Source organism: Clinocottus analis, unplaced genomic scaffold (genome assembly GCF_023055335.1).
Source record: "Clinocottus analis isolate CAN_PGR_092001 unplaced genomic scaffold, fCliAna1.0.p SCAF_41, whole genome shotgun sequence".
In the NCBI taxonomy this organism is placed as follows: domain Eukaryota; kingdom Metazoa; phylum Chordata; class Actinopteri; order Perciformes; family Cottidae; genus Clinocottus; species Clinocottus analis.
In genome coordinates this window covers 262,173-288,871 of record NW_027176165.1, presented here as the reverse complement: position 1 = coordinate 288,871, position 26,699 = coordinate 262,173, and the positions used below count along the sequence as shown (strand labels likewise).

The window sequence follows — 26,699 nt, the reverse complement described above, 5'->3', positions numbered from 1 at the left end:
CTGGAGTAAGTTCCTCTGTCAGGATGTTATAATGTTTAATTTGGAGCCTGATTTAACTTTATTAACCAGAAATATAATAAAAATATACATAACCTCAAACTTTGCGCGTCCTCTTTTGACATGTTGGGATTCCCCGCTTGATGCGCAGAGTTCAGTCTTTACTGTCTTTACTGTCTTTACTGTTTTTACTGTTTTTACTACATTTACTGTATTTACTTCACATGAGCTCATCTGATATGCATCTTAGAATATGAATCTTATTTTCATAAACAGGAACTACTTCTTTTGGGGCGGGGTTAAGATTCCCATCAATTAATTAGTGAGCAGTACAGGATGTGGTGAAAGTGGAGAACCTGCGAGGTGAAAACAGAAGTTCTACTGGAGTTCTCTGTTCCTGATTCATGTTCCAGACTGCAGCCGTTATGAGTGGTCCTTCACCAGTTCACCATCATGTGCTGCTGCATCATTGAAGGTTTCATTGTGTTGCATTCTGAGTGAGGGTAAAGCCATCGGCCCTCCAGCAGAACCTCTCTGAGAAACTCTGTCTCCTGAATACGACATTAAATATACATGTTGTGCATGTTCAACCTCAGACCTCGAGCATCCTCACATGTTGTATTTACTAGTGAACCTGCAGGTGCGATGCTCCTCTCCAGCTGCAGAACGCTGACAGAACGTTCTGCTGCTCGGTCTCTTTGCTGAGCGTCATTCTGGACCTGAGCCCGAGATGAACACACACTGACCGTTTGTGTCCATCTGTACGCAGCATGTGTTCTTCCCAAAGGCATCTCTGCTGGCTGGGACATGACATGACATAACATGACATAACATGACATAACATGACATAACATGACATAACATAACATGACATGACATAATATGACACCTGCTCTGCGCCGGGGCGTGACATAAGGAGTTATGTCAGCGTTGAGCGCAGTACGCACTCAGCTGCTGAGGGAGAGTTTGATGTTTTAATATAGTTTTGTTGTTGTTGAACGTGAGTTATTGATATAATTGAGATATAAACAGGACACTTTTTTGTATTATTAACTCTTTTCTTTTTTCAATGTGACATTAGAATAAATAGTGAGAACAAAAGAAAGTATTTCAATCCCGTACATCATTATACGTAAAGTGAATGTTGATGATCAGTGAACAGAAACTCAGAGCTCATTCAGCAGAAACCCCCATCAGCTTTATTTTACATGTCAAGAGTGGCACACTTCCGTATTTTCTGCTTTATAAAGCCGACTTCATTCACAATCTCACACACATTTACACTCTCTCTCTCTCTCTCTCACACACTCTCTCTCTCTCTCTCTCTCTCTCTCTCTCTCTCTCTCTCTCTCTCTCTCTCTCTCTCTCTCTCTCTCTCTCTCTCTCTCATCGGGCCTCCAGGATGAGCACCAGAGCTCTGCTGCTGCTGCTGCTGCTCTGCAGCGTCTCCTCTCTGCACGGTGAGACTCAACACACCGCTGTCTATATAAAATATATTAAGAAATAAACATAATTTTTGCATTGTTTTACTTTGATAAAGTGAAGCAGAACAAAGTTAGAGAGCATTTAGTACAGAAAAAAGTCAAGCGAGGGCTCACATTTGTAACATTTAGTCATATTTGGAGAAGAAAAAAAATAAAACAATTCAGATTTTTTTTAAATTTTTTTTATAAAACAACCAATATTTCCCTTTAAAATTAAACAAGCACACACATTAACAATTATTAAACTGTAAAAAATTTAAAAAAAAAGTTAAGCAGTATTTGTTGATTATGCAGCAAATACTGCAAATAAAGCGATTCATGTTTCTGTGTTCTTTGGCTCATATCTCTGGTTCTTAGAGCTGGAAGGATGTTGAATGTCTGGACTCTGTGTGGAACTGTCTTGCTTCTGGACATCAGGATGTTTCTGATAGCACCAAGCTAACGGTTGCTGGTTCTGGAAACATGCTGATTTTGGGCTGATTTGTTTTTTTGTTTTTTTTTTGTTTTATACTTTTATGATTATCTTTCTTTCCGTTTGAGTTTTTTTTAAATGGCTGACTGATTCTTGTAGCAAATGCTTTGGTGTTTAATTTGGTGTATAACATCAATATATTTTCTTGTGATTTATATGTTTTATTTGCAAAAAATCCAAAAGGATCCAGATTAGGATCCTGTGGTTTTTAAAACGTTGAAGTGTCACAGTACTAATGATAGTCATTATACGGGTAGATCAAATCAAGCATTCTGATTGGTTGAGAGTGAGTCACGGGGGTAGTTTATTCAGACAATAAAGTACTGTACAGCCTGTTTACATTAACCAGCGTTCCATATCAGTGCGCACTCAAAATAACAGCTAGATTTAAATTGCGCGACCGTTAGTTGTCATTTCCAGCTTGACAAACGTGTAGCGGGGGTTTCTCTGCGTCTGTACTTTTATAATAATAAAATAACACGCTGCTCCGTTAGGTAAGACAAGACGGCAAACACTTTATTCTTGTCTCCCTTTTTACTCGATTAAATCCTCCTCTCTTTCCGCTTCCCCTCCACAATAAAAGTTACTAGTTAACGCTCTGAGAGACTAGTTCACGCTCTGAGAGACTAGTTAAGAGATAACTAGTTGAGAGACAAGTTCTTTAAACATCATGGAGGGTAAATAACGGAGAAAAGACGGACAGAAGCAGCGAGAGCACTTATTTCCACCGTTGGCTGGGCGTCATCCTCCACCCTGCTTTCAACCGGCCTGGTGACCAGGTCGTCAGTTTTATAGTCCCGTACGGGACTATTTTCTCTACGCTACTGAAATGCGATACACAACTTTTGGTGTCTACAACTATGTTGGGTTGAAAGGCAGCTTACTATCACAGTTTATAATGTCGCTGGTAACCGTATTATGAAAGCAATAAGGTCCGAGAGGCAGTACTGTATCTACAATAATGTACAGTTGAAGGGTAACGACACCTTGAACAGTACATTATTGTACAGTACTGCCTCTCGGACCTTACTGCTTAGTAATGAAACAGTGAGACGTCGTTAAAGCTCCACACAGATACTGAATCTGGAGGAAGTCATCAGTCTGTTGACACGTTGGTCCGAGCAGCAACGCTTCATCTTCATCCTAACAAGTCTTCTTCTTCTTCGTGCTTTGTGGCAGCTCTCCCACGGCAGGGCTGCGTCTGCTTCCGGCTGCGCTCCTCTCCGATCCCCAGGGCGCTCATCAGGGAGGTGACGCTGATCCCCACGTCAGGACTCTGTCGCCGGACTCAAGTCATGTGAGTCTAACAATTGGAGGGTCGGTGGTTCGACCCCCAGCTCCGCTAGTCCTTACCGTTGTGTCCTTGAGCAAGACACTGAACCCCTAACCAGTACTGTGTACAGAGCACCATGTGGCTTTGGATCAAAATGAAGTCATCATATTCATGATGACTTCCTGCTTATATTCAATGTTGAGTTGAAAGAGGATGAACATACATTATATATATATATATATATATATATATATATATATATATATATATATATATATATATATATATATATATATATATATATATAAAGTACTTCTGCATTTAGAGCCAAAGTGAAAGCACTGGAGCAAAAGTACAAAGTTGCAACAACCGTATGAATTTAGTTTCCAGCTGTAAAGCTCATCTGCTGTCTGCAGCGTGCTGGTAAATGTACTTTCTGCACCTCTTCTGGTAAACTGAACATTATTGAACTGTGAATCTGATCATTTCCAGTGAATCCTAATAAATAAACCTGTATCTCTTCCGCAGAGTCAACAGGACCAACGGCTTTAAAGTTTGTGTGGACCCGAAGGAGAAGTGGGTCAAGGCGCTGCTCAGCAACCTGGACAAGTAAAGAAGTTGTCGGTCTTTCTTTCCTCAGTTGTCGCGATGTCGTCCATCCACATGACGTCATCACATGGTGTGGCACAGCTTGTTGTTGGTCACGTCACACGTGAGGCGTTCACGTCATTGTAAACTGGATGTGACATCCGGGACAAAAGGAATTTGAAAAAGATCCCGTCAGCGCTTTAAAATCTGAATGATCCTTTTTTAATCTTTAACTATCTTTCTTAAGTCAAAGTGGTCACGGTGTTTTGTGTGTATTTCTGCCTTTTGGTTTAAAAAATGAACACATTTTATTTTCATTTGTTGAGCTTTTTTTTTTACAAACAAAAAAGTATATGTATTTTTTCTGTGTATTTTATCAAAGGAAGAGCTTCCTCTTGTGTTGGTCAGCAGTTATTAAGATAATGGTAAAAACCTTTACTATGATTCATACAGTAATATAATATTACCCTTCATCTCCTCACAGCACTGAGCCGCTGTGTCCTTTGCTGCTCTATGAATGAGTTATTTACACCATACAAACCATTTGCTCTTTTTCTTTTAATTATAGTAAGAATGCTAATAATGCCACAATAATACTGTCAGTGCTTCCTGGTGCACCTGCAGTACTGACACTGTGTTGCAGATGAACGGTGCTATTTCAAGACATAATGTGATATTGTTAATGCACCAGCGCTGTGCAGACACTCAGACTCTGAATATTAAACATTTTAAACGCTTTCATGTTTTCATGTCGTTGTACGAACACAGAGCGTCTCCCTGGAAGTCCAGACTGACTCAGGACGTCTAACAAATGCAGCGATTATGACTTTTCTTTTTGTGATGGTGCTGAAATCCTCTTGACGTGTGTGTGTCTAATGAAGTTGTGTGTCTAATAAAGTACATATTCATCCATCTAGTTATTGACTTTTCTTGCTATAAACAAACACCAGACAGGAGCACTCTTTAAAACCAGGTGTTTATTGCGTCCAGGAGCTGGAGAGCGGCTCCATGTCGGGTTCAACACATGAACAGCTGCAGCCTTCAGTCCTTCACTCAAACTCTTTCTACACAAACGTGAAGAAGACGAGGAGCTTCTTCATCTGCAGAGGAGCCTCAATACAACTCGACCAAATCTCTTATCTGGATGAAAACGTCCAAAAACCCAAACGTCGGCTTTTTGGGGGAAAACAATTTCATTTAAAATCCCCCAAAATAAGTGTTTTGTTTTATTTTTTCCTGTAAAGCACTTTTTATACTTTGGTACAATCTGACAGACTTTATGATATTTGGGTCAAACAGCAACAACACTGCAGCCTACACTTCCCACAATGCAACACAGCGCTGCGTTAGACCCCCACCAGCCTGCTTTATTCCTGCGGTTTCAAGTCCACACTTCCAGTTTTTCATGCAACTCCAGCTGCGATAACACTGTTGCATAATCAGGGTTATTATTAATAATAATAAATCAACGTTGCACAAATGTTTCACTGATCTAATCAGGAGTTTCCCTTTAGAGAAAAAAAACAAATCACCATCATCAGAAGGAGAATGTCACTTTTCAAACGATATGAAAAGCATAAAAGTTTCACAAAATATAATCTCAATCTGCTTTTTGTTCAATTTTAAAACCTTTCATAATTTACAAGTTTGTTTTCTTTCCATTGATTCGTTCTCGTCACTTTGGGGATTCAGGGCCTCGTGACTCGCGTCGTGCTTCAATCTGCTGGAACTTTCCTAACTGAAGAAACCGGAGGAAACTCACGACGCTCCATCAGGTAAACGCTCTCGTCCTCGAGGCGCCAACGGCGTTGCAGTTTTGCACCTTCTGACATTTAAAGTTTCCAGGAAGAGCGAGCTGCTGTCCTCTGGGGTTCAGCGGCTCTGCGCCTCAGAGTTTCCTGTTGTCGCCGCTCTGGTTTCAAGCTGATGAAAGAGTTCTTTTAATCGTCTGAAGACGCCGACGTCAAAATCTTTCATTTTAAAAATGATCATATTAGCCAGTGCATTAACTTGTGGATTAATCAAAAATAAATCATGATACATCTTTTGAAAAGGTTGCATCGACTCTAACGATCCCTCTTATTATTATTATTATTTTAAAAGAACACTTATTTGGCATTTTGTTGTGTTTTTCAATTCTTTTCCCTGTCGTCATCCACAGGTCAACACACTGGGAGGAGAACGCAGCGTCAACAAAGAAACCAGGTCCAGATATTGAACAACAGGATTATTTGTAATAATCCTGAGAGAGATGCAGCGACTCTCTGCAGAGGGAACAAAACAAACCATTTGTTCCCGATGGGATGAAGACACAAACAACTGGGATTGCTCATGATCTCATCCCGGGAGGTGGAGGAGGAGGAAGAGTTGGAGGGACGGAAGGAGGGATGATGGATGGAGGGATGATGATGGCGAGGGGTTAATCTCTGAGCGTCTTGTCTCATGGGCAGTGCTGCTGTTGGAACTGTACAAACTAGGCACGTTGTTTGTAGAAAAGAGGATGTGAGGAGCGCTCGACAGAACGGACCAACGCTCATGATGATGGATTATGAATGCTCATGATGGTGGATTATGAATGCTCATAATAGTGGATTATGAATGGGGCGCTCAAAGGACCGGCTGTGGACGTTGGAGGGTGTGTGTGAGGAAAGCATCTCACAAGGTGAAAAGCCTGAAGCTTTGTGCACCAGAGGAATAAAAGCCATCAAGACGAAACCGCTTTGAAAGCCGGATTTATCTTTTGTTTCTCAAAAAAAGAAAAGCTAATAATACTGAATTGTACAAAGTATGGATTGAAAGACTGCATGTTTGTTGGAGACGGAAAGAAATGCCCTGAAGTTCAGAAACAAAGTTGGACAGAGGTCCGTCACAGAGGAAGTCTCCTGGTGGGTGAGGATGAGACGTCCACAGAGGTGAAGACGCTCAGTCGTCAGAGAACATTTACCTCCGGTGCAGAACCTGAAGAACAAAGCAACCCTGTGAGTTTAGGAGCGAAGCATCGGCCACGAGGGGCGACGAAGAGAAGCCGCGAAAGGAAAAGCCCGTTGAAGGCGGAGCTTTAAAAGCTGAGGTCAGTTTATTTCTCTTAAACTAAACGGCGCAAAAGCTTTGACTCATTTAACTTGAAGGTAAAATAAAAACCCAAAACGACACGGCGGTGTGATGGAACACAGAGCCTCACACGGGAGCTGCGATCAGACCGCCTCGTGCTGCAGGGCGGCTCCAACGGGACGGGACCGTCTCTCTTTTAGAGTTCAACACCTGACAAACTGCACAGGAAGTACAGGAAAGAAAAGGAGCGAAGATCAGAGAAAAGCCCCGAAAAACAAGATACGAGAAGGACGTCTCAGGGCAGCAGGTCTGGAGCCGCTGGTGTGGACGGCATTCACCTGGTCGGTCGGTTAGTTGGTTGGTTAGTTGGCTGGTTAGTTGGCTGGTCGGTCGGCTCTGGGCAGTGAACTCAGTTCTGAGTTCAACCACAACTAAACAAAAGGAGCTTTTCAAACGCTCTGCACCGCCTGACAGCTCCTGAAACGGACTCTAAGTTCCCCAGTTGTTCTTCTTTGGGAATGGAGCAACAGTGCAGAAGCAGTTTTATCAAAAATGCCCCAAGACGTGAGACCTCGACAACAACAACAACAACAACAACAACATATAGATGCATGTAAACACACACATCATCACCTGTGCTTCAGAGAGGATCCAAACCAAAAGCTTCTCGTTTGGTTTTGCTCGTTCGACTCAGAGAGTCTCTAGTTGGAGAGGTACAGCTAGATGCATAGCTTAGCATAGCGTAGCATAGCATAGCCCTGAGTTACAACTGACACAAAGGGCTCTGAGCTCTAATCCTTTGACTCAAAGTCCACAGGAATCTGGCGTCAAGAGGCTCCCACAGCAGGTTTCACCGCGAGCCCTCAGTAAATACATTCAGCTCCTGGACACGAAGCATCCCATTCCTCTCAGGAGGTCTCATTCAATAAATACATATCACTGTCGACGGATCATAAGTCACGCGTGTTCTTTGGCTCGGCAGGCGGTACCATCCCTCCTGAGGCCGCGGGCGGCTGAAAGCTCGACTTTTAAAAGCTGAAAGTAAAAGCCAGAGGGTTCAGGAGCGCGTCCCTTCACATCTCCAGCCGTTTGTTTCAGAGTTACAGGTGTGGGGCCGACGTGTCGCAGCTCGCGGTGACGGTTGAGCTTCGTGGTCGCTCTGCAGCAGAACCCACGCTGCCACTGTCAGCAGGAATCCAAACGCGAGTAAAAGATTCAGCAAAATGACGAAGAGAGACGTTCAAGACCCGTATCATGGAAGAGGAAATAAAAACAACATTAAATAATAAATCATGGCTGTGAATGCAGCAGCTGGGTGACATTCAGGGCCGGCAAAGAAGCACGACGTCAGGCGACGCCTTTAAAAACAAACGCAGGGAAACGTCCACCAACGTCCACAAGACAAGCCACAATCTGAAAACCATCACCGCTGATCACCGCTGATCACATCTCATCTGATCACATCTGATCTCATCTGATCACATCTCATCTGATCACATCTGATCACAGCTGATCTCATCTGATCACATCTCATCTGATCACAGCTGATCACATCTGATCACAGCTGATCACAGCTGATCACATCTGATCACAGCTGATCACAGCTGATCTCATCTCATCTGATCACATCTGATCACAGCTGATCACAGCTGATCACATCTGATCTGATCACATCTGATCACATCTGATCACAGCTGATCACAGCTGATCACATCTGATCACAGCTGATCTCATCTCATCTGATCACATCTGATCTCATCTGATCACATCTGATCACAGCTGATCACAAGCAGCTGAGACTTGAGATCATTTCATGTTATAGTTCTTCTATGACAAAACACCAATTTAGTGAAACTAACTACTTTTAAAACGCCGATCGGTACTTTGACATTTAAAATATGTCCCTGTGTGACTAAATGAAATATTCCATGTTGACAGCGTTGAGAATATGAATCTGCGTTTACAAAACGGTAAAGTGAACGACCCTCTCCCTCAGAGACCTCCTGGCTCGTTTGTGGTGTTTCTGCGCTCGTTGAAGTGCCCGTCAGTTCATTTGGGACTTGAACGCATCGCGGCATGAATATCCAGCTGTGTGAAATGTAAACAAAATAAATGTAATTCAGCTCCTCAGCTGACGTTTGTGTCTGTATCTTTAAAAAGTCGACTGCATCAGGCGTGAAGGTTTGCTGCAGCAGAATCTACAAGCGCTCGTGATCGAAGGCAAAAACACTAAAACACTTTTGACATTGGGGGTTACCATGGCAACTTCATCCCAAGCCCAACATTTGGTATCAAGCTTCTTCGAGAGGGGGAGAAGAAAAGAAAGATGTAATAAAACATTTACTGGTGTGCAAAAACACAAAAAGCGGAGCAACAAAGGGGCGAATACTTCACTCCTCAGGGTTAGTCTCAGGATGGCGTGTTGCGTGAACATGATGGCTGTACAGGGTCCTGTGTGTCGGGGGGGGGCAGCACCGTGTGGGCGGGGTCTTTCCTTTCAGGCCGCACTACCTGTGGACCAGCAGGTGCAGCCCGTTGAGGGGGTTGGGCGGGCGGGGCGGGTGCAGCTCCAGCTGGGCCAGCAGGGAGAAGTGGTCGGAGGGGATGTGCGGGTGGGGGCAGCCGGTGACGCTGTTGTCCACCAGCCACCGGCTGTCCAGCGGGCCCAGCAGGCCCAGGACGCTCATGTGGTTCTTGGAGAAGAAGATGTAGTCGATGACGCCCTGCGGACACAGAGGCGGCGCGGGGTTTCTTTAGTTAACCTTTTGGAAACGTGAAACCCCCCCGCGCCCATTTTAAGTCCCAGCATGCCCCATTCAGACAATCTTTTGTCATAAAATACGTCATTTTTCCATTTTTGAACCGAACGACACAGTTTCTTGACTAAAACTTCTTCCTAACAGGACAAGACTTTGTTTTATTGTGATTGTTGTTGCAGGTTCTGATTCTTTAGGTGCTAATCTTTCCATAAAGGTGTCTTATTGACGCTCCAGGAGGCTTTTTTGGGGAATCTGTTTCATATCATGCTGGATGTTCATAGTTATGATCAACATATCTTTTAAAGGTGATTTTCTTGCAGATATAAATTTTTTTCCCAAGACTTTGCTGAACAAATACAAACAATAAACACAAGTATTGGAATTAATTTGGGGTTCCTCCAACAACTCAAACACAAAACAACAAAAGGAGGTCTGGAGACAACTCTGGTTCCACAGTTTCATGGAGTTAAAGAGTTGTGAGCGGGCGGCGACGCCCAGCGGAGCAGCAACTTGTTGCTTCAACACTTTGTCTAAAAAAATGTAATCTTTGGTAATAAGCTTTAAAGGCGCTGAATTTTATGGACAAAAACAGTCGTCCATGGACGCTACTTCTTTGGTGGCGGTGAGGTCTGGAGAGGAAAACTTCATGAAATCACACGTCTCCACATCGCTGAACATGAGCTACTTTCAGGGTTTTAAAACACACAGTTAAAGTGTGTGTCCTTTAACTTTTGTTCTGGTGAAGCATCCGTCAAGTCAAACTTATTGCAGTCGATTGCAAAGTCGACCTTTTGCTGGTTGTATATTTTAAAAAGTGATAACAATCACCCTCAGAGGGTCAGACAGATTCAAAGTTTACCCTTTTTTCATTTAATTTAATCCACGTTTGTGGTTGATGAATAATTATGGGATGTTTGGCATCAACCCAGCGCAGGAGTAGCAGTGCATTTATTTATAAATGTTCTTGAGCCCTTCTTGGATGAAAAATGAATTAAAAACCCAAAAACCTGAAGTGTGTTTTGACTCCATGAACCAGCGTGTTCCACATGTTCAGCCCGACAACTTGGAAACACATTAGTTTTTATTATCGGTGACCATTTCAGGGTTTTACAATTTCTTTCATTTGTTTTGTTAATTTCGTTCCGGGCATCTGGAAATCAATTAGCAGACTTTTAAAACTGCCGTGAGTTTAATTCCACAAAGTTGTCTAATTACAGTTTGCTTGTAAAGTACATTAACAAATCAAAACCTAAAGTGAATGCAAACAGAGCAACATCCCCTCCGAGCGCCTACCTTGAAGTCGTACGTGTAGTTGGTGTAAGGCATCAGCTCGCCGTCGTAGGCGCTCTTCAGCTGGAAGCTGTGCGTGACGCTGCCGTCAGAGTTGCCGTTCTTGCCGTTGCAGCTGAAGTTGGTCAGGCAGTCGTTGTAGCGCAGCTCCTTGAAGTCCTTGTGGGTCTCGGCCACGCCTCCGTTGCTCAGGTATTCCACCACGCCTGCACCGCACGCGGGGGAGGAGGGGAAACGCTTATTGATGGAGCCGCCACTTACCCGCTCACACAGCAGGGGGCGCAAAGCTGGGAGCAGGTCTGTGATCAAACTTATTGGAAGTGATGGACAGAGACAACTGCAGCGGGACTTTGAGGCTCCATCCTCTGAACACACGACGAAACTATCAAGCTCAACCAGCAGCGGGAAAAACAAACAAGGGCCCAATGCCAAGTCCACCCTGAACCCTCCAGCCCTGAACCCACAAGCCCTGAACCCACAAGCCCTGAACCCTCCAGCCCTGAACCCACAAGCCCTGAACCCTCCAGCCCTGAACCCTCCAGCCCTGAACCCTCAAGCCCTGAACCCTCCAGCCCTGAACCCTCCAGCCCTGAACCCTCAAGCCCTGAACCCTCCAGCCCTGAACCCTCCAGCCCTGAACCCTCCAGCCCTGAACCCACAAGCCCTGAACCCTCAAGCCCTGAACCCTCAAGCCCTGAACCCTCAAGCCCTGAACCCTCCAGCCCTGAACCCTCCAGCCCTGAACCCTCCAGCCCTGAACCCACAAGCCCTGAACCCTCCAGCCCTGAACCCTCAAGCCCTGAACCCTCCAGCCCTGAACCCACCAGCCCTGAACCCTCCAGCCCTGAACCCTCAAGCCCTGAACCCTCAAGCCCTGAACCCTCCAGCCCTGAACCCTCCAGCCCTGAACCCTCCAGCCCTGAACCCTCCAGCCCTGAACCCTCAAGCCCTGAACCCTCCAGCCCTGAACCCTCCAGCCCTGAACCCTCCAGCCCTGAACCCTCAAGCCCTGAACCCTCAAGCCCTGAACCCTCAAGCCCTGAACCCTAAAACCCTCAAGCCCTGAACCTTCAAGCCCTGAACCCTCAAGATCTGAACCCTTAAGCCCTGAACCTTCAAGCCCTGAACCTTCAAGCCCTGAACCCTCAAGCCCTGAACCCTCAAGCCCTGAACCCTCCAGCCCTGAACCCTCAGGGACTCACTGAGCCAGCTCTGAGTGCTCTGAGACTAAATATAAAATTTTGTAAAAAATTCTCCATTTATTTTCTACTTTTCAGTCACTGATTTGAACGTCTTCCTCTCAAGATGAGAAGACAACGTAAACAGCAACACGACAACGTAAACAGCAACACGACAACGTAACGCTGTTAAAGCGCACACACACACACACACACACACACACACACACACACACACACACACACACACACACACACACACACACACACACACACACACACACACACACACACACACTTCACATATCTGCAACTGATTTGCAGCAACAGAGATTGAGAAGAACAAGCGAGCGACTGAGAGGAAGCGAGGCGTAGGGTTGCAAAATTCAGGGAATATACAAAGTTGGAAACTTTCCACAGGAAATAAACTGGAAATTTTGGGGTAATCTAACTGTATTACCTTGTCATAAGCAGACATGCACGCAAACATTTATAATACAATGTTTAAAAATGACATGTTTGACTTTTTTGACATTCCGAAAGCAGCGAATAATGAAGGTGAAGGTGTACTTTTGTGTGGACGTACATACGTCCTACTCTCACTGCTGTAATAAGTTAGTCTACTGTATACAAATAAACAGTTTAGCAAGTAATCAATATGCTAATGACAAACAGTGTTAGGAAAGTTCACTTTCTACATGAACTAGTTCAGTTCATAGTCCATAATTCAACATTTTAAACTAAGGTCACAGCTCCAAAAAATGAACTAGTTCAGTTATTTTTTTCAGTATGTTGCAGCTATAATTTAAATCTCTCTCTGGCTGCAGTACCGCTCTTGGCCTCTACACAACTCGGCGCTCTCACATCTCCAGCCATCGGGCTGAAACGTTCAGACGCAACACTGATGACAAAGACGTCAAAAGCAACACAACACTTTATGTTTACGTTTATGTTTCTGCAGACGATGTTCCAACCAGCTGCATTCAGGGTCCAGCTGAGCTCGGCCTGCAAAGCCTTGTTCTCTACTACATTTAGGTTCCCTGTTATATGCTTTTGCAAAAGAAATTAGGCACTTTTTTCCCATGGGAACTTTCCGGAAATTTACCGGAAAATTTCCGCCCCTTTTCAACCCCAGCGAGGCGGCGTACCGGAGTCGGGCAGCGAGTTGAGGTCAGCGCACAGGACGATGGGGATGGAGGACGGGTCGGAGGCGGGCGAGCCGGTCCCCACTGAGCCCGAGGCCCGCTCAGCGATACTCTTCAGCTCCGACAGGAACATCATGGTCTGGACCAGCTTGACGTCCGAGTACTCGGGGTCCCAGTGCATGTGGGCGTTGGCCACCAGGATCAGCTGCCTCTCCTGCGGAGGCTTCACGCCTGAAGAAGAGCAGGAAAACTGGATTAGGCCTTCAGGTGTGCAGCTGACAACGGAGATGGGAAACAGTGGAATTAAATCAGGTCCAACTGTTTTTTAAGAAAATATCTAAAAGGGATTATAAACATGTTAACTCCTTGACTGTAAGTCTGGTTAAACCCCCCGAAATAAAGCTAAACATCTCGTTTGAGCACCAGAAAAGCCAAGAGGTCTAAAATAACTTCTGAACATTTTGTTTTAAAAAAGGGAAAGGAATAACCACCAACAGGACATGGAGTCCTGCATGTTTCTCACTGCAAAGTTTCAGGAATCAACGAGAAAAATACTGAATTATGAGTAATTCATCAGCTTCTCCGGTGTGAGGCTTTGCTGCCTTGTTGAGTGCTTATTACATCGACTGTATCGAAAAAGTGAACGTAGTAACTGTTGACTGCAGATTTCATGCCTCTAGTTTGGCACTGCAGACGTCGCCATGTTGTTTTTTTGGCAACCAGTGAACAGGAAGTGACCATATTAGAATCGCCCGAAGCGTCCCCTTATTATGGTCTGTTTGACTCTAAACAAGCAGAACGTACTAAATGAACATCACGCTGGATTAAAGCAGACTAGAAACTAGAGATTGAGACATAAACTCATGTTTACTGAGGGAGTACATCCAGAGAGAAGTAGAGTCCTCCAGCTGCAGCGCGACGCTCTGAAGCTGCTTCTTACCGTCAGAGAACATGTCCTTGTTGACCTCGAGCACAACGGCGACCCCGATGTTGTCCTTGGTCATCACTCTGTTCAGCATCACCTCGGAGCCCTCAGAGTTGGCCAAGGCCACCTGGTTGAACTCCACCGTGTGCTTCTGGACCAGAGTAAACCTAATGAAGTAAAGGAAACCATTCAAACTTCCACTTCCTTCCTAAAGCCCTTTGAATTTAAATCACTTTCCTTCCAGGAAAGCGTCAGTGACCCTCGATCACTATTGAACTGTAACGATCGAGTTATTGAAGATGTTTTAACAGCCATTAGTTCAGCTGGTATTCTAACAGTGCTAGCCGGAGACTCTCCTTCTATTTCTATGGTGAAGTCTGAGGAAAAGCAGCGTGGCGTCTGTTCATTCCAGCTTGTTCTCGGCTGCTTTTACTGTGAAACTCTTGACCCGGCATCAGAAAGCTGTTCCTGTTTAAACCTTAGCTTCCAGTTTCTTTTACTAATTTCTTCTCTCCTTATTTAACTGCTGCTCAAAAGGATCCTACATCCTATTGTTAAAAAGCCCGTGCTACAAAATAAAAGACTTAAAGACAATTTAAAAAGGCGTCGCTATAAGAAGTGCACGGATCCAAACAAAGCAAAGCCAGAAGAGGGACTCACTTGTCGGTCTTGAAGAACACGGCGCAGCCGTCCACGTGCTTCCGCTCCTGTTCAGAAACCAGTTTGGCGCGAGACTTGGGACAGAAGTATCCGTCGTAGCCGCGCTCCTTCAGCGTTTCCAGAAACATGGCGTAGTACTGCTCCGTCTCCACTTCCTGCAGACACACAGGCAAGAAACGCCACCGACAAGAGCCCATGACATGATGTGACATAAGTGAGCATCAGCCACACATCAATGGGAAATATTAAAGTTCAAACACCTTAAAAGTGAGATTGTTTATCAATTTACTATATTATATCATACATAATATAGTATTAAAGTTACAAATGAATGACCACTAAATGTTGCCCAGATTAATGATATATCCAGATTTATAACCAGATTATATCCTGAAACTATGAGGTGATTAACTATTGATAATTGAAAAATAATTATGTAATTTATCATAATGTTATAATATCTCTGGATGGTCACCGTGAGCCCTTTTTAATTCATCACCTGGTGCAATACTTTTAAACACACCTTTACTTATTTTTATTTCATCTGTATATTTTATATTTTTCTTACCATTTACATTTTTTATATGTGTTTTATTACTGTTCTAGTGTTTATTTATAAAACTTGATCTTTATTTACAGTGATCTGCTGCTGTAATCCTGTAATTTCCCCAGAGGGACTAATAAAGGATTATTTTATCTTATTTACATACCGAACGATGCGCCAGAATTTATTTTCCATTCCAAATCAAAAATCATATTTAGTTTCTGTCTCCAAAGCCCAGGGACAAAGAGTAAGTGCCCAAAAGGCTCTTAAAGCCATTAAATAACCTTTACATTTCCTTATTAAAAATAAAAATAGGGATTAAAAATGAAATTGAGGAAGTGAAGCGCTGCCAGAGCGACACGGCAGCCTGGAAAAAGCAGTCGCGACGGGGCCTCTGCGGGGCCTCAACGGGACCTTAACTGGACCTCATTGGGGCCTTAACGGGGCCTTTATGGGACCTTAACGGGACCTCAACGGGACCTTAACTGGACCTCAACGGGGCCTTAACGGGGCCTTTATGGGAACTTAACGGGACCTCAACGGGGCCCCAACGGGACCTCAACGGGGCCTCGACGGGGCCTTAACGGGACCTTAACGGGGTCTTAACGGGACCTTAACGGGGTCTTAACGAAGCCTCAACAGGGCCTTAACGGGGCCTTAACAGGGCCTTAACAGGGCCTTAACAGGGCCTTAACAGGGCCTTAACGGGGCCATAACGGGGTCTTAACGGGACCTTAACGGGGCCTTAACGGGGCCTTAACAGGGCCTTAACGGGCCCTTAACGGGGCCTCCACTGCACCGTGACTGCTTAGTCTGTTGTTTGGGAAGCTGCGATGGGATCCCAGCTGGAGCGATACTATCGGTACATCCTCTGAGTCTGTGTGATGCTTCTTACCGCCGTGAAGAAAAGAAAGAAGGAAATAAGGAAGGACTTAAATACACAAATAAGAAAGAAGTTTTTGCTTGATGGACAGGTGATGGAGTTGGAGGCGGAGTCTGCTTCTCGCCAAGAGGCCGTTTACCTGCAGGCTGATGATGTCGGCGTCACAGCTGGTGATTTCCTCCATGATGCCTTTCTTCCTGTACTCCCAGTTGAGGGCCCAGGACGGACAGTAGCCGTACAGCTGCCGCGTGGCGTACTTGTCGCACAGCACGTTGTAGCACATGACCGTGAACACGGCTGCAGGAAAGAGAAACACAAAGTCATTACTGTCGTTTGCTGCATCTCATCCAACCCGTTCCTCTCCTCCTCGATAGGAAGCCTCACACCCTGATGAACGTACCTGAAGGACTCATCTGGTCTCGCTCCTTTAGAGTTATCCAGGGTCTGTGGGGCAGCTGCTCTGGGTGCACTGCAAACACACACGAGCGCTCATTTGTCTGTGACAAAAACACACCTGTGCTGCTCAGGTGTGCAATGAACAGCCGCTTAAACACGCACGAGTTCTGATAACTCACCTGCAAGATTGTCGAGCATGTAGTTCAAAAGCTTCCTGGTTCCGTCCTGCTCCTGGTACAGGTTGAGGATGTCCTGGGACAAAGGGTTTCCTGCAAAACAACCACAAATACATCGGAGATATATAGAAAAACAATCATCTGATGAGGTGTTCTCTCAGTTTAAGTAAAGAAATAACAACTTGTATTAGAGGTGATGTCAGAAGGTTTAAAATAATGTTAATCATGAAAACAAAACTCACCTTTTAGCCCCAAGGTTTGTAACTGGAAAAGCCTCCCAAGTTCATAAGGCAGAACTCGTAAAAGATTGTTGTTTAAAAGCAATTCCCTGCAAGAACAAAGGGACAGAAATGATGTCACCTTTCTTTACTAACTCGTCCTCTGTTGTCTCTTCACTCTGCTCTTCCCAGCTGTTTATAAAGAACATGAGATTTTGAGGTATTTAATTCATACTACTAGAAAGAAATCTCCATTTTCTTCATAAATCTAAAGAGGGTTTCTCAATGTCATTCCAGAAAATGTCCCTATTTGACAACATATTGATGGAAAATGACTGCATACTGAAAACCCCGGTTATATTGTATGTTCATGAATGTCCCCTGAAGCCCCTGAAGGCATCTGGGCCGACCTGAGAGAGACCATGTTGCCCAGCTCGGCGGGCAGGCTGCGGAGCTTATTGGACGACAGGTTCAGGTAGGCCAGGTGGGGCAGCTTGGCGATGTCCGGAGGGATGCGGCTCAGGTTGTTGTCGTTGATGTGCAGCGCCGTCAGGTGGGTGAGGGTCCATAAGGAGGTGCTCAGGCTCCTCACCCGTCCTGAGAAACACAGATAACAACATGGCGTCCTGAGAAACAGATTTAATATCAATCGAACCAGGAAACCAAACAGACTTCTGTTAGAAAATGATAAAACGACAATAGAGGTTTTTATTCTGCCGTTTCCTCTTAAAGCCATGTTCTTCACGGCAAAAGCAAGAACAACTATAATTTGTTTTGAGGGTGGAGAACGTCATGAAGTCAGACCGATGCACACAAAACAAAAAGGATTCAAACCAGATGAAAAGCAAAACATTACTCCTAGATTGTTCTTTGGTAGCTTCTCCTCCAGCTTCTCACTGATTAGATCTAATATGTATTGATCGGGAGATAAGAGGTTCAATAACATGAACAGGAAACCTGATTTACATGTGTGTTAATTTGTTTCACAGTCATTAACGCTGTGAACGTTGAACCAACACTTCCTGTGGTTCTGCTGTCTGAGGTTGTGGAGCAGGATGAAAACTTTCATGGGTTTCACAGATCTTCATGATGTCAATCAGGAAGCCTTTAACCAACAGCATCTTTACTGCTGAATACTTCTCTTTCTCTGTTTTCCCCCCATGAAATGTGGGAAAATATATATATTTTAAAAAAACAAAAGCGAAGACAAACCGGAATGGACTTTTTTTTTCTTTTTTTAATGGTGTGATTTTGATGCTTGGAATTGAAACAGTTTTTTATTTAAATGAATAAATAAAATTACTTCAATAATACATTGTTTTAAGTTATTTTCTGTCAATTAATCTGCAACAGAAGAAATGATAAACAACCGCTCAGCTTCAGTTTGCTCACACACACAAACAGTGCAAAAACGTCCATGAAGGTGTAACATGAACGTGAAGTTAATACATGAAAAATAACAAAAACAAGCATGTAGAGAAAAATTGATTTGATATGTGATGTCATTTCACTGATTAAAAACACGTTTAACTGCGTTCGCTTCAAGCCACAGGAAACACTGCTCTGTGCCTGCAGGAGACAGGGACAGGTCCGGTGTCCTTATGGTTTGTTAGTTGCACTCACCAGAGATCTCGAGCTCGGCCCAGTAAGACTTCTTCCCACTGGCCACCTCCTCCGCTGGCATGATGGTGTAACATCTGCGGGGATCTGGAGGATCATATTTTTCCTTTGGCATACCTGTTAATCTGAAGAACAAAGCAGGAAACATGTTGAGCAAGCATTAAACAAAACATTAAAGTACTCTTTTAAATTAGAAAAGTCACAAGGTAACTTTAAATAAAGGCAAAATAATACCGTCATAAAAACATGTGAAATAAATGATTTAAAACTGCTCTATAAAATATTATATTGTATTGTATATATAATTCATGATTTATATTCTTGAGGTTTATAACGATAAATGGTTTAGGCTGTGAAATGTAAGAACATTTTAATAAAAATCTCCACCAAAGTTTCCCAGAACCCAAGGCCACGTTTTCAAATTGTTCTGAACAGTCCAAAACCCACAGATAATAAATTCACATGAAGATTAAAAAAACTGAAATATTCACATAGGAGAAATCTGGAACCAAATAAAGTTGTACTTTGTTGTACACCTGATAGGTAATTAATACGACAAAAAACTGCAATACAACTAAACATAAAGTGTCTTGGAAAATATTTTCACTTCCATTAAAATATTAAAAAGAAAAAAAGAAAGTGTCTGGTTGAGTCAGCGTTTACTTGCACACAAAACCCTCAAACCACTCTGAGGCAAAGCTCAGGGGAAGCACCTGGAGGACTGTCCTCTACAGGTAAATACGATGATGTCATCGTCTGTCCTCTACAGGTAAAGACGATGATGTCATCGTCTGTCCTCTACTTGTCTTTATATGTAGGGGACAGACGATGATGTCATCGTTAGCTTCATCACCAGTTCGATGGCGTTCGACACCATTTTAAGATCGACCAGCTGCTTCTGTGAGAGAAACTTTGATCCACAGCAAAACAAAAATAAAACAAATAATGATGCAATTACAAACCATACCTCTAACCTGATTCATGAGTCATATTTTTAAAAAGTCCTCCTTTTGAATTGCTGTGTGTGTTAAAGTATCCCCTGCACAAATGTGCAGTGATCACAGTACAACAGAAATGAAATTGGTGTGTAACAGTTGAACACTCCTGCACAATTTTAGAGCGATCGTAAGACAAAGAACAAACAAAACAAGACCACATGACTTGGTTCTTGTCTGAATTTGAATTTTAGCGTGACTTTTTCTTGGTTGCATAATTAATTGTTTGACTAATGCGAAGTTGATTTGTCTTCTGGCCATTGGTGAAATTTATGATACAGTTTTACACAATTCTAAACTCATAATTTTAAGCAAACAGATAGTTTATTAATATGATGTAGATCTGATAAGTTTAGGGTGCATTGATCATCAGCTCGATTATTTTACATTTGCCGAGCTGTCATGTGCATCATACTGATGACTTAAACTGCATCCAGCTCAACCAGACATTACAAACAATGCAATATAAAATACAATATTAATATTATATAAAGAAATGTATTTAAAAAAAATAAGCTTTTGCATTTTGGCAAGAATATAAAAAGATGTATTTGGTCATTAACAGAGACACAATTTTAACGTTTTAATAATTTAGTTTTAGTTTTAAAAGTGCAAGCAATGTTTTGGAAATCAGCAAACTCCGCAGTAAAAAATTCTATATTTCATTTTAAATGTTATTATTAAAATTGTGACGAACCAGACAACAAATTAAATATTGTACATATAAAATAATATACATTGCAGAAATAAATTAAAGCACATTTTGACCTCCAATACAATTTTTTTTTTAAATTATTATTTCAACTTAACTGGAGATGGTTTATTGCTACCTCTCTGCATGTTTAGGACATTATAATAAAACATGCATTGCTGGTAATAACAAACAAAGGTCACCGGAAGGGTACAGATGAATGAATTAAAATCAGAACGTGCAACCAAAAATGTGTGTGAAATGTAATGAATATAAAAGTTTCAGAGGTCACACAAGCAGCGGCAAGCTGTTCTGCATCAATGCTCTTTGATCAAAATGTTCAGAACAAGTTTGCGGAAGACGTGCATAACTTTGTTCACACACTTGTGGGCCTGTCAACACACGGCCTGCTGGGAGATCTTTGATCACGTGTCTGAGCTGATGACGAGGATCATCAACATGTCTTCAGGGCTCACGAGGCTGTTGCCAGTTCTGCTGCCTCGTGAGACACTTTTGACGAGGTACGAGTTTTTTTTTCTTTTTTTTGTCAATGGAAAATATGTATTGACGGCAACTGCTGCCGACAGCTGAGTATCCAAACATAGCCGTAATGTCCAAAGTGACATCTGACAAGCACGTGACGTAAAATTGAAACGGGGGGGGGGGGAGGGTCCGGATAAGTTTCCCACCACCCACCAGCTGTCACACCTGGCAACGAGGTAAACCACGCCCCTTACAGTAATGCCCGTTGAGACGTTCAAACGTTTGGAATCCGTTAACATTTCGTTCGAACGGGTCAAACCCCGCGAGCCTCAAGCGCGAGCCTCAAGCACGAGGCTCGTTCTGATCGGCACAGGGGCGCGTGCCGCCCGGTGCTCACCGAGGCGGACTGCCCGCGGGGGACGGACGGGACGAACGGCAGACGGGAGTCGGCACACGCGGCTGAAGCCGATTATAAACTGTGACATCTAAACCCAGGGGGCAGACATCCGGGACAACGTGTCCGCGCCATTAGGAAAAGGTCAAACCGTGACATTACCTTCATTCGGGAGTGGAAGAAGACGATTTATAGAGGGAATTGGTGGCGACATGCAGACAACGGCTGTTGAACCCGTTTAGACCCTGAACGTCTCGGAAGCAGAGGGAAGAACAACAAACGCGGCTTCCGCTCGTGCCCGTCAGCACGCCGCGTGCGCACCCGGATTCTTTCCCTCGCTCATGTCATTTAGTAGAGTTGTGAAAAATATTGTCAAACTATTTTTTTAACATTAAACAACAGAATACAATAATACAATAAAATGATTTTGTTTAAAACTACGTCATGTGCCGTCCCTCATTTAAAATAATAATACTTATAGAATAGTGCATTGTTTCAAAGTGGTAGAAAGCTAAATTGAAATATCGCTTTAATAATATATAGCGATGCACATTGGCATGCATGTATGTATAATATGTAGAAGATACTGCATACTTGGGCATGCATTTAATTTAGCAAGAAAATGTTCTTGCTCAATCATATTTTTTTATTAATTCCTCTGTAGATTCTGAAAATGAATAAATATTCCTGTAACTCAAACCTTTACTAAATTAAGTACATATTGGCATATCAAACTCATGCCGAATAGGAAAGTGCAACCGAAAAATTATACATATTTACTCAGTAAATTACATACATTTTAAGTATTTACCAAAAGTCAATGTAACTTTTAGAGTGACATGTTTTTAAATGGAGATATCGTTTTTTAATAAAAGGCGATTAAAAGTGTCATCTAAAAAACTAAAGTAATGTATTTTACAAGACGGAAAACTATAGGGGAAAACTATCAGCTGAATCTTTATGAAAACAAATTAGAAATTGTAGAGTCATTTTGTTTTTTAGGAGTTCACTTTGACTTTTAACACGGAAAGCCCCACGTAAAACTGTTAGTGATACGTTTAAACACGTTATAATTATATTGAGATGTCTAGTGTTGGACTGGGGAAGCATATGGTATTCACATACAAAGATATAAAGCTTTAATTAAAGCCAGATTCGAACATGGAAGTATAGCATATGATTCTGCATCACAAACTACACTTAAACAGCTGGATGGTATCCAGACCAGGGCCTTCAAAGTTTGTATATGTGCAGTAATAACTTTCACCATTGTGCGCCATCCAAGTAGAGATGGGAGAAATGCCATTGGGTCTTTGCAGAAAGCAACTGCTGGTTAATTATTGGAGAAATCTGAGGAGTCATGAAGATAATCATCCAACTAAAAAAGAACGACAAGCATGTTGGTAAAGGCAAACAGTATAAAGACAAGTTTTGGCTGGATAGGAGAAGCATCAGCAAGAAGCTTAGGAGTCTCTGATATAGAGCTTATTGTCATTTGGACAATAACTCCTGAGTGGTTACTAAAGGACCAGAGGTGGACATGGAGGGGCTGCAAGTTTAAGTAAGACCAAAGAATACTGATCGAGTGAATGATTTCTATAAATACACAGATGAAAAATGCGCAGAGCATGTGCATGTTTTTACAGATGTTTTAAAAAAAACCCAGATACAGACAATATAGGAGCTGCTGTTGCAGTCCCTCACAGTTTTCTTTAATAAACGCATATCAAATTGTCATATAGTAGTATGGGGATGTAGTACGCTGGGAAGAAGATGCTGGACAATCATTTTGTGAGCAACAGGACTGATGGGGAAAGTTTAGTTGTTGATAACCGGAAGATGGCAGTAATGCAACAAACAGGATGCAAGCTGCCGTTAAACACCACAGAAGAAGAAAAAGAAGCAGCGGCGCTCTCAGGAGGAACTGTTCAGCTCGTGTCTGTTTCCGCACGGACCAGCGGCATTCACAGACATGGCAACCTGCACGCGGACCTTGTGGAAAGGTCAGTTGTTTTTGTGATATTTGGTGGAGTTTAAGTGACAGTGAGTTTTCCGGTCATGCATACAATAATATAAGTACATGTTGATTATTTCAGTCCTCTGTCGTTTCATTTAAAAGGCCAAAAAGCATGAAGCCTGTCAGAAATGTGTGTATGTTATACTGTCACCATACATATGTAGTTCTCCACTCGGGGAAACATTACTTACTCAAGGTTATATCGTAATCATTGCGTTTCTTGGATCAATTCGGCATTCGTGTAACTAGTAAAGCAGCTTTTAAATGCATGAAATGAATGTTTCAGCCAGAGCTCCTTGAATGAAAAGACGTGTTCAGTGGTGATGAGTAAAACACAAACGCGAATGTTGAGTTTAATTAAAGTATATTTGTTGTAGCATAGGTATGCCGAATTAAATAGTTAAATAAACTGTTTAATCGTGGCTCTAAAAAAATCAAATGTATAACACGTATAATTGTGTATAAGAAATGTCTTATTAAACTGTCAGATTTCTGAACGCAGTTTTGGAGGAAAATGTTGAACAACCCAAAACGGCCGGTGTTTTGGACTTTATACTTTATAACGTGCTCTTTGTTAAGAAGATCCTGACTTCTGAGAAGATGAGTCTAAAAACAAAGAGCAACGATACAGAAAACTGTATAATGTTATCAAACTCAAACATTACACAAACGTGTCATCGTCTGTCTGTCCATGGCTGCCCTCAACACTTTAACCAACTACAACCTGGTCTAAGTAACGCTGCTTTGCATCTGCTATGCCCTCATGCCTAAACATTGCCTTGGAGATAAACTTGTGCCCAAGATTTATAATATTTATAAACAATTCTCCCATATCCAGCACCATTGTATTTATTGAGGTATACAGCTCCTTTTGTGTTGCTTGTCAGACGTCCTCTTATGGAAATAAACAGATACTTTATGGCAGAATTATAGCATGTTTTCTTACATCAGAAAACACCACAAGTGCAGTGCTGGTAGGCTGCGTGTGTTGAATGGAGATCGTCATCTGCAGCTCATGTCTGTTTGTTCTCATCTCTTAACAGCTTTCTGTTCCTTCTCTCTTGCAGCTTTAGCAGGATGTCAGAGGCAGCTGCTGAGAGCCGGCGGGCCGTCCTACACGGCCGCTTCGCCGCCTGCACCGAGGAATCCACCCGCCAGGACTTTAGCAGCTTTCAAGTGAGTTTACCGACCTGTCGCGAAGTGCAACAAACTTTTAGAGATCTTCATCCAAAGAGGAATTTCTGTCCAGAAGAACGAGCGTGTTGTTCACTTAGCAGACAGAACATTTAATAAAGAAAGAGTATAAAAGAGTAGAGGTTGGCCCAAATATTTCTCAGTTTTAACATCTCCCTCATTTATCAGGGTGCTAAGGAAAGACAAGAAAGAGGACAAAGAAAAGGAGGTGAAGAAAGAAATTAGGGTCATCGACGACAAAGACCGACATAAGCCCTTCGGCAAGACGGCGTGGACGCCTGTAGACGACGTGTACGTCATGAGGTACTACCCCCGAACGCTCTACAGCGCCGCAGACGCCATCGACCTGCTGAAGAGCTTCCAGAAGTTGGACTTCACGCCCCCCCAGCAGCCCGTTTACATCGATCTGAGGCTGGACATGAAACTGGAGAAAAAGGTATTCGTGAAATGGAAGTCTTTCATGCAAATGTTGTTTTTTTTTGCTTCATTAAACGGGAAAAGGAACAAAGGATGACCTGCAGGAAATGTCCCTGCACTGCAGAGACGTGGTCAGTGCGTCCACACGAGTCGAGTTTTAGAAGAGTTTGTTGTGTTGAACGTGCAGAACGATGACTGAGACGCCCACGTTTACTATTGATTTGGGTTTTAGTGTCATATATATATATATATATATATATATATATATATATATATATATATATATATATATATATATATATATATATATATATATATATATCTATCTATATATCTATTGGAAAATTTGATCTGAGCTTGCTCTATGATTGAGGTCCTTCATTTGAAGGTCTTAAAACTGTAACAGTATATTTCCCCCCCAACAGAAAAAGGTGGACTCCTTCGTCAGCATGCTTCAGCTGCCGCATCTGTTCAAGAAGGACATGAACACCGTTTTAGTTTTCACCGAGGTGAGAAGTTATATTTTTCTCTCTAACTCTTAATTTCATATTCAAACGATTGCCTGGTGCTGATGAACTGCTTCAATATTTAATAATGTCTGAGCATAAATCAGATGTGCAGCGGCACCTTTTGATATTGTCTTTGCCCGTTTTATGGCAGAAACTCACACGAGCAGGATTTGATTCATTCATCGCGTGTGGCAGCGCGGGCTGCGGGTGACGTGATGAGCGACGTGGCGAGGTCCGCCACCAGATGAGGTATTAACATCTGTCTCCTCGTTTCTGTCTGCAGGACGCTCGTCAGGCCGAAGCTGCGAAGGAGAGCGGCGCTGTGTTTGCTGGAGGAGCAGAGCTCATACAGGCGGTGAGTTTTATTGACACATTTATTTATGAATCTATTTATATAACTTTTTTTTTTGGAACATTTACATAATAAAGAATTGTACTTGTCCTTGAGTCGGCTTTAAGTTTTCTGCATTTTCATGCGGCCGCGGCGGTTAACCACGAAGCAGCTCCACGAGTTAGCAACTCTTAATAATTAAGGTGGAAGCCGGATAGCTGCTTTTTGCTGGGATCATTTATTAATGCTGAAGTAATCAACATGAGCGGAACTTGTTTGTCAGACAATTTAACGGGAAACAAACACACACACACACACACACACCAGTCCCTCTGCACGTTTCCCTTTAATCTCATCCTACTTGATTCATGTCCAGATCTTGGATGATGAGATTTCCGCAGACTTCTACGTGGCCGTGCCGAACATCTTGCCCAAGCTGGTGCCGCTCAAGAACAAACTGAGGAAGAAGTTTCCAAAGAGCAAGAGAGGTAACGCTGCAGGCCGAAGCCGATCGCCCTGAAGCCGAGCCTGCAGGAGGGAGCCTGGCTTCTCACGTCCTCTCTCTCTCTCTCTCTCTCTCGCTCTCTCTCTCTCTCAGGCGCCGTGGGCGTCCACATTCCCCAGATGGTGGCGTTGTTTAGAACGGGTCACGAGGTGACGGTGGAGAGCGACTGCTACGTCAGGACGCAGATAGCGACGGTGCGTGCGTGTGTCACATGATCCCTTTTGATGGATCTGCAGTATGAACGGGTGAGGTCTGGCCGCAGTAGTGATGTCATCATGCTTTTTCCTCTGCGCAGCTCGACATGACCAAAGAGCAGATCCTCGCCAACCTGCAGACGGTCCTGGTGGACGTTTGCTCCCACCGACCAGCCGATGCCGGTACGTTCACCAGAGCTGCTGCGCTCCCTTCAGCGTCACATCGTATAGCACAATAGCTCATTGATGATGTGTTGTTCGTTGTATTTGAGGATTCATTCAATCTTTTCACCCCAAAGAGAGTCACCTT

At 43.2% G+C, this 26,699-nt stretch overlaps 3 protein-coding genes across 3 annotated transcripts in view; 2 read left to right on the top strand and 1 right to left on the bottom strand.

Moving 5' to 3' along the window:
* The first annotated feature begins 1,378 nt into the window (after window positions 1-1,378).
* LOC137801479 (interleukin-8-like) lies at window positions 1,379-4,624 on the top strand. Its single transcript, XM_068598941.1, has 3 exons — window positions 1,379-1,457; window positions 3,133-3,250; window positions 3,755-4,624. The coding sequence occupies exons 1-3, from the start codon at window positions 1,400-1,402 to the stop codon at window positions 3,837-3,839; spliced, it is 261 nt and encodes an 86-aa protein (XP_068455042.1). The 5' UTR covers window positions 1,379-1,399; the 3' UTR covers window positions 3,840-4,624.
* Window positions 4,625-8,602: 3,978 nt separating this feature from the next.
* cnot6l (CCR4-NOT transcription complex, subunit 6-like) lies at window positions 8,603-21,522 on the bottom strand. Its single transcript, XM_068598903.1, has 12 exons — window positions 21,385-21,522; window positions 18,663-18,784; window positions 17,450-17,636; window positions 17,064-17,149; window positions 16,825-16,914; window positions 16,650-16,718; window positions 16,389-16,546; window positions 14,823-14,977; window positions 14,178-14,329; window positions 13,241-13,468; window positions 10,918-11,120; window positions 8,603-9,588 (listed from the first exon to the last, which is right to left on the bottom strand). Exons 2-12 carry the CDS (start codon window positions 18,772-18,774, stop codon window positions 9,373-9,375), a joined length of 1,656 nt encoding a protein of 551 aa, XP_068455004.1. The 5' UTR covers window positions 18,775-18,784; window positions 21,385-21,522; the 3' UTR covers window positions 8,603-9,372.
* A 1,625-nt stretch (window positions 21,523-23,147) lies between these two features.
* Window positions 23,148-26,699, top strand: part of mrpl1 (mitochondrial ribosomal protein L1) — a 5,163-nt gene continuing 1,611 nt past the window's right edge. The window contains exons 1-8 of the mRNA XM_068598927.1: window positions 23,148-23,225; window positions 24,307-24,415; window positions 24,602-24,869; window positions 25,276-25,359; window positions 25,643-25,714; window positions 26,067-26,178; window positions 26,289-26,389; window positions 26,491-26,572. Of these exons, the coding sequence (XP_068455028.1) occupies window positions 23,195-23,225; window positions 24,307-24,415; window positions 24,602-24,869; window positions 25,276-25,359; window positions 25,643-25,714; window positions 26,067-26,178; window positions 26,289-26,389; window positions 26,491-26,572 (859 nt within the window). The 5' untranslated portion in view covers window positions 23,148-23,194. The remainder of the gene's footprint in view (window positions 23,226-24,306; window positions 24,416-24,601; window positions 24,870-25,275; window positions 25,360-25,642; window positions 25,715-26,066; window positions 26,179-26,288; window positions 26,390-26,490; window positions 26,573-26,699) is intronic.

Coding starts and splice junctions, on each gene's coding strand:
- LOC137801479 (XM_068598941.1), top strand. CDS start 1,400: ATGAGCACCAGAGCTCTGCTGCTGCTGCTGCTGCTCTGCAGCGTCTCC. Junction 1,458..3,132: donor CAGCGTCTCCTCTCTGCACG/GTGAGACTCAAC, acceptor GCTTTGTGGCAG/CTCTCCCACGGCAGGGCTGC. Junction 3,251..3,754: donor TGTCGCCGGACTCAAGTCAT/GTGAGTCTAACA, acceptor TCTCTTCCGCAG/AGTCAACAGGACCAACGGCT.
- cnot6l (XM_068598903.1), bottom strand. CDS start 18,774: ATGCCAAAGGAAAAATATGATCCTCCAGATCCCCGCAGATGTTACACC. Junction 17,637..18,662: donor GGCCGAGCTCGAGATCTCTG/GTGAGTGCAACT, acceptor TGTGTTTCTCAG/GACGGGTGAGGAGCCTGAGC. Junction 13,469..14,177: donor CAAGGACATGTTCTCTGACG/GTAAGAAGCAGC, acceptor GCTCTTCTTCAG/GCGTGAAGCCTCCGCAGGAG.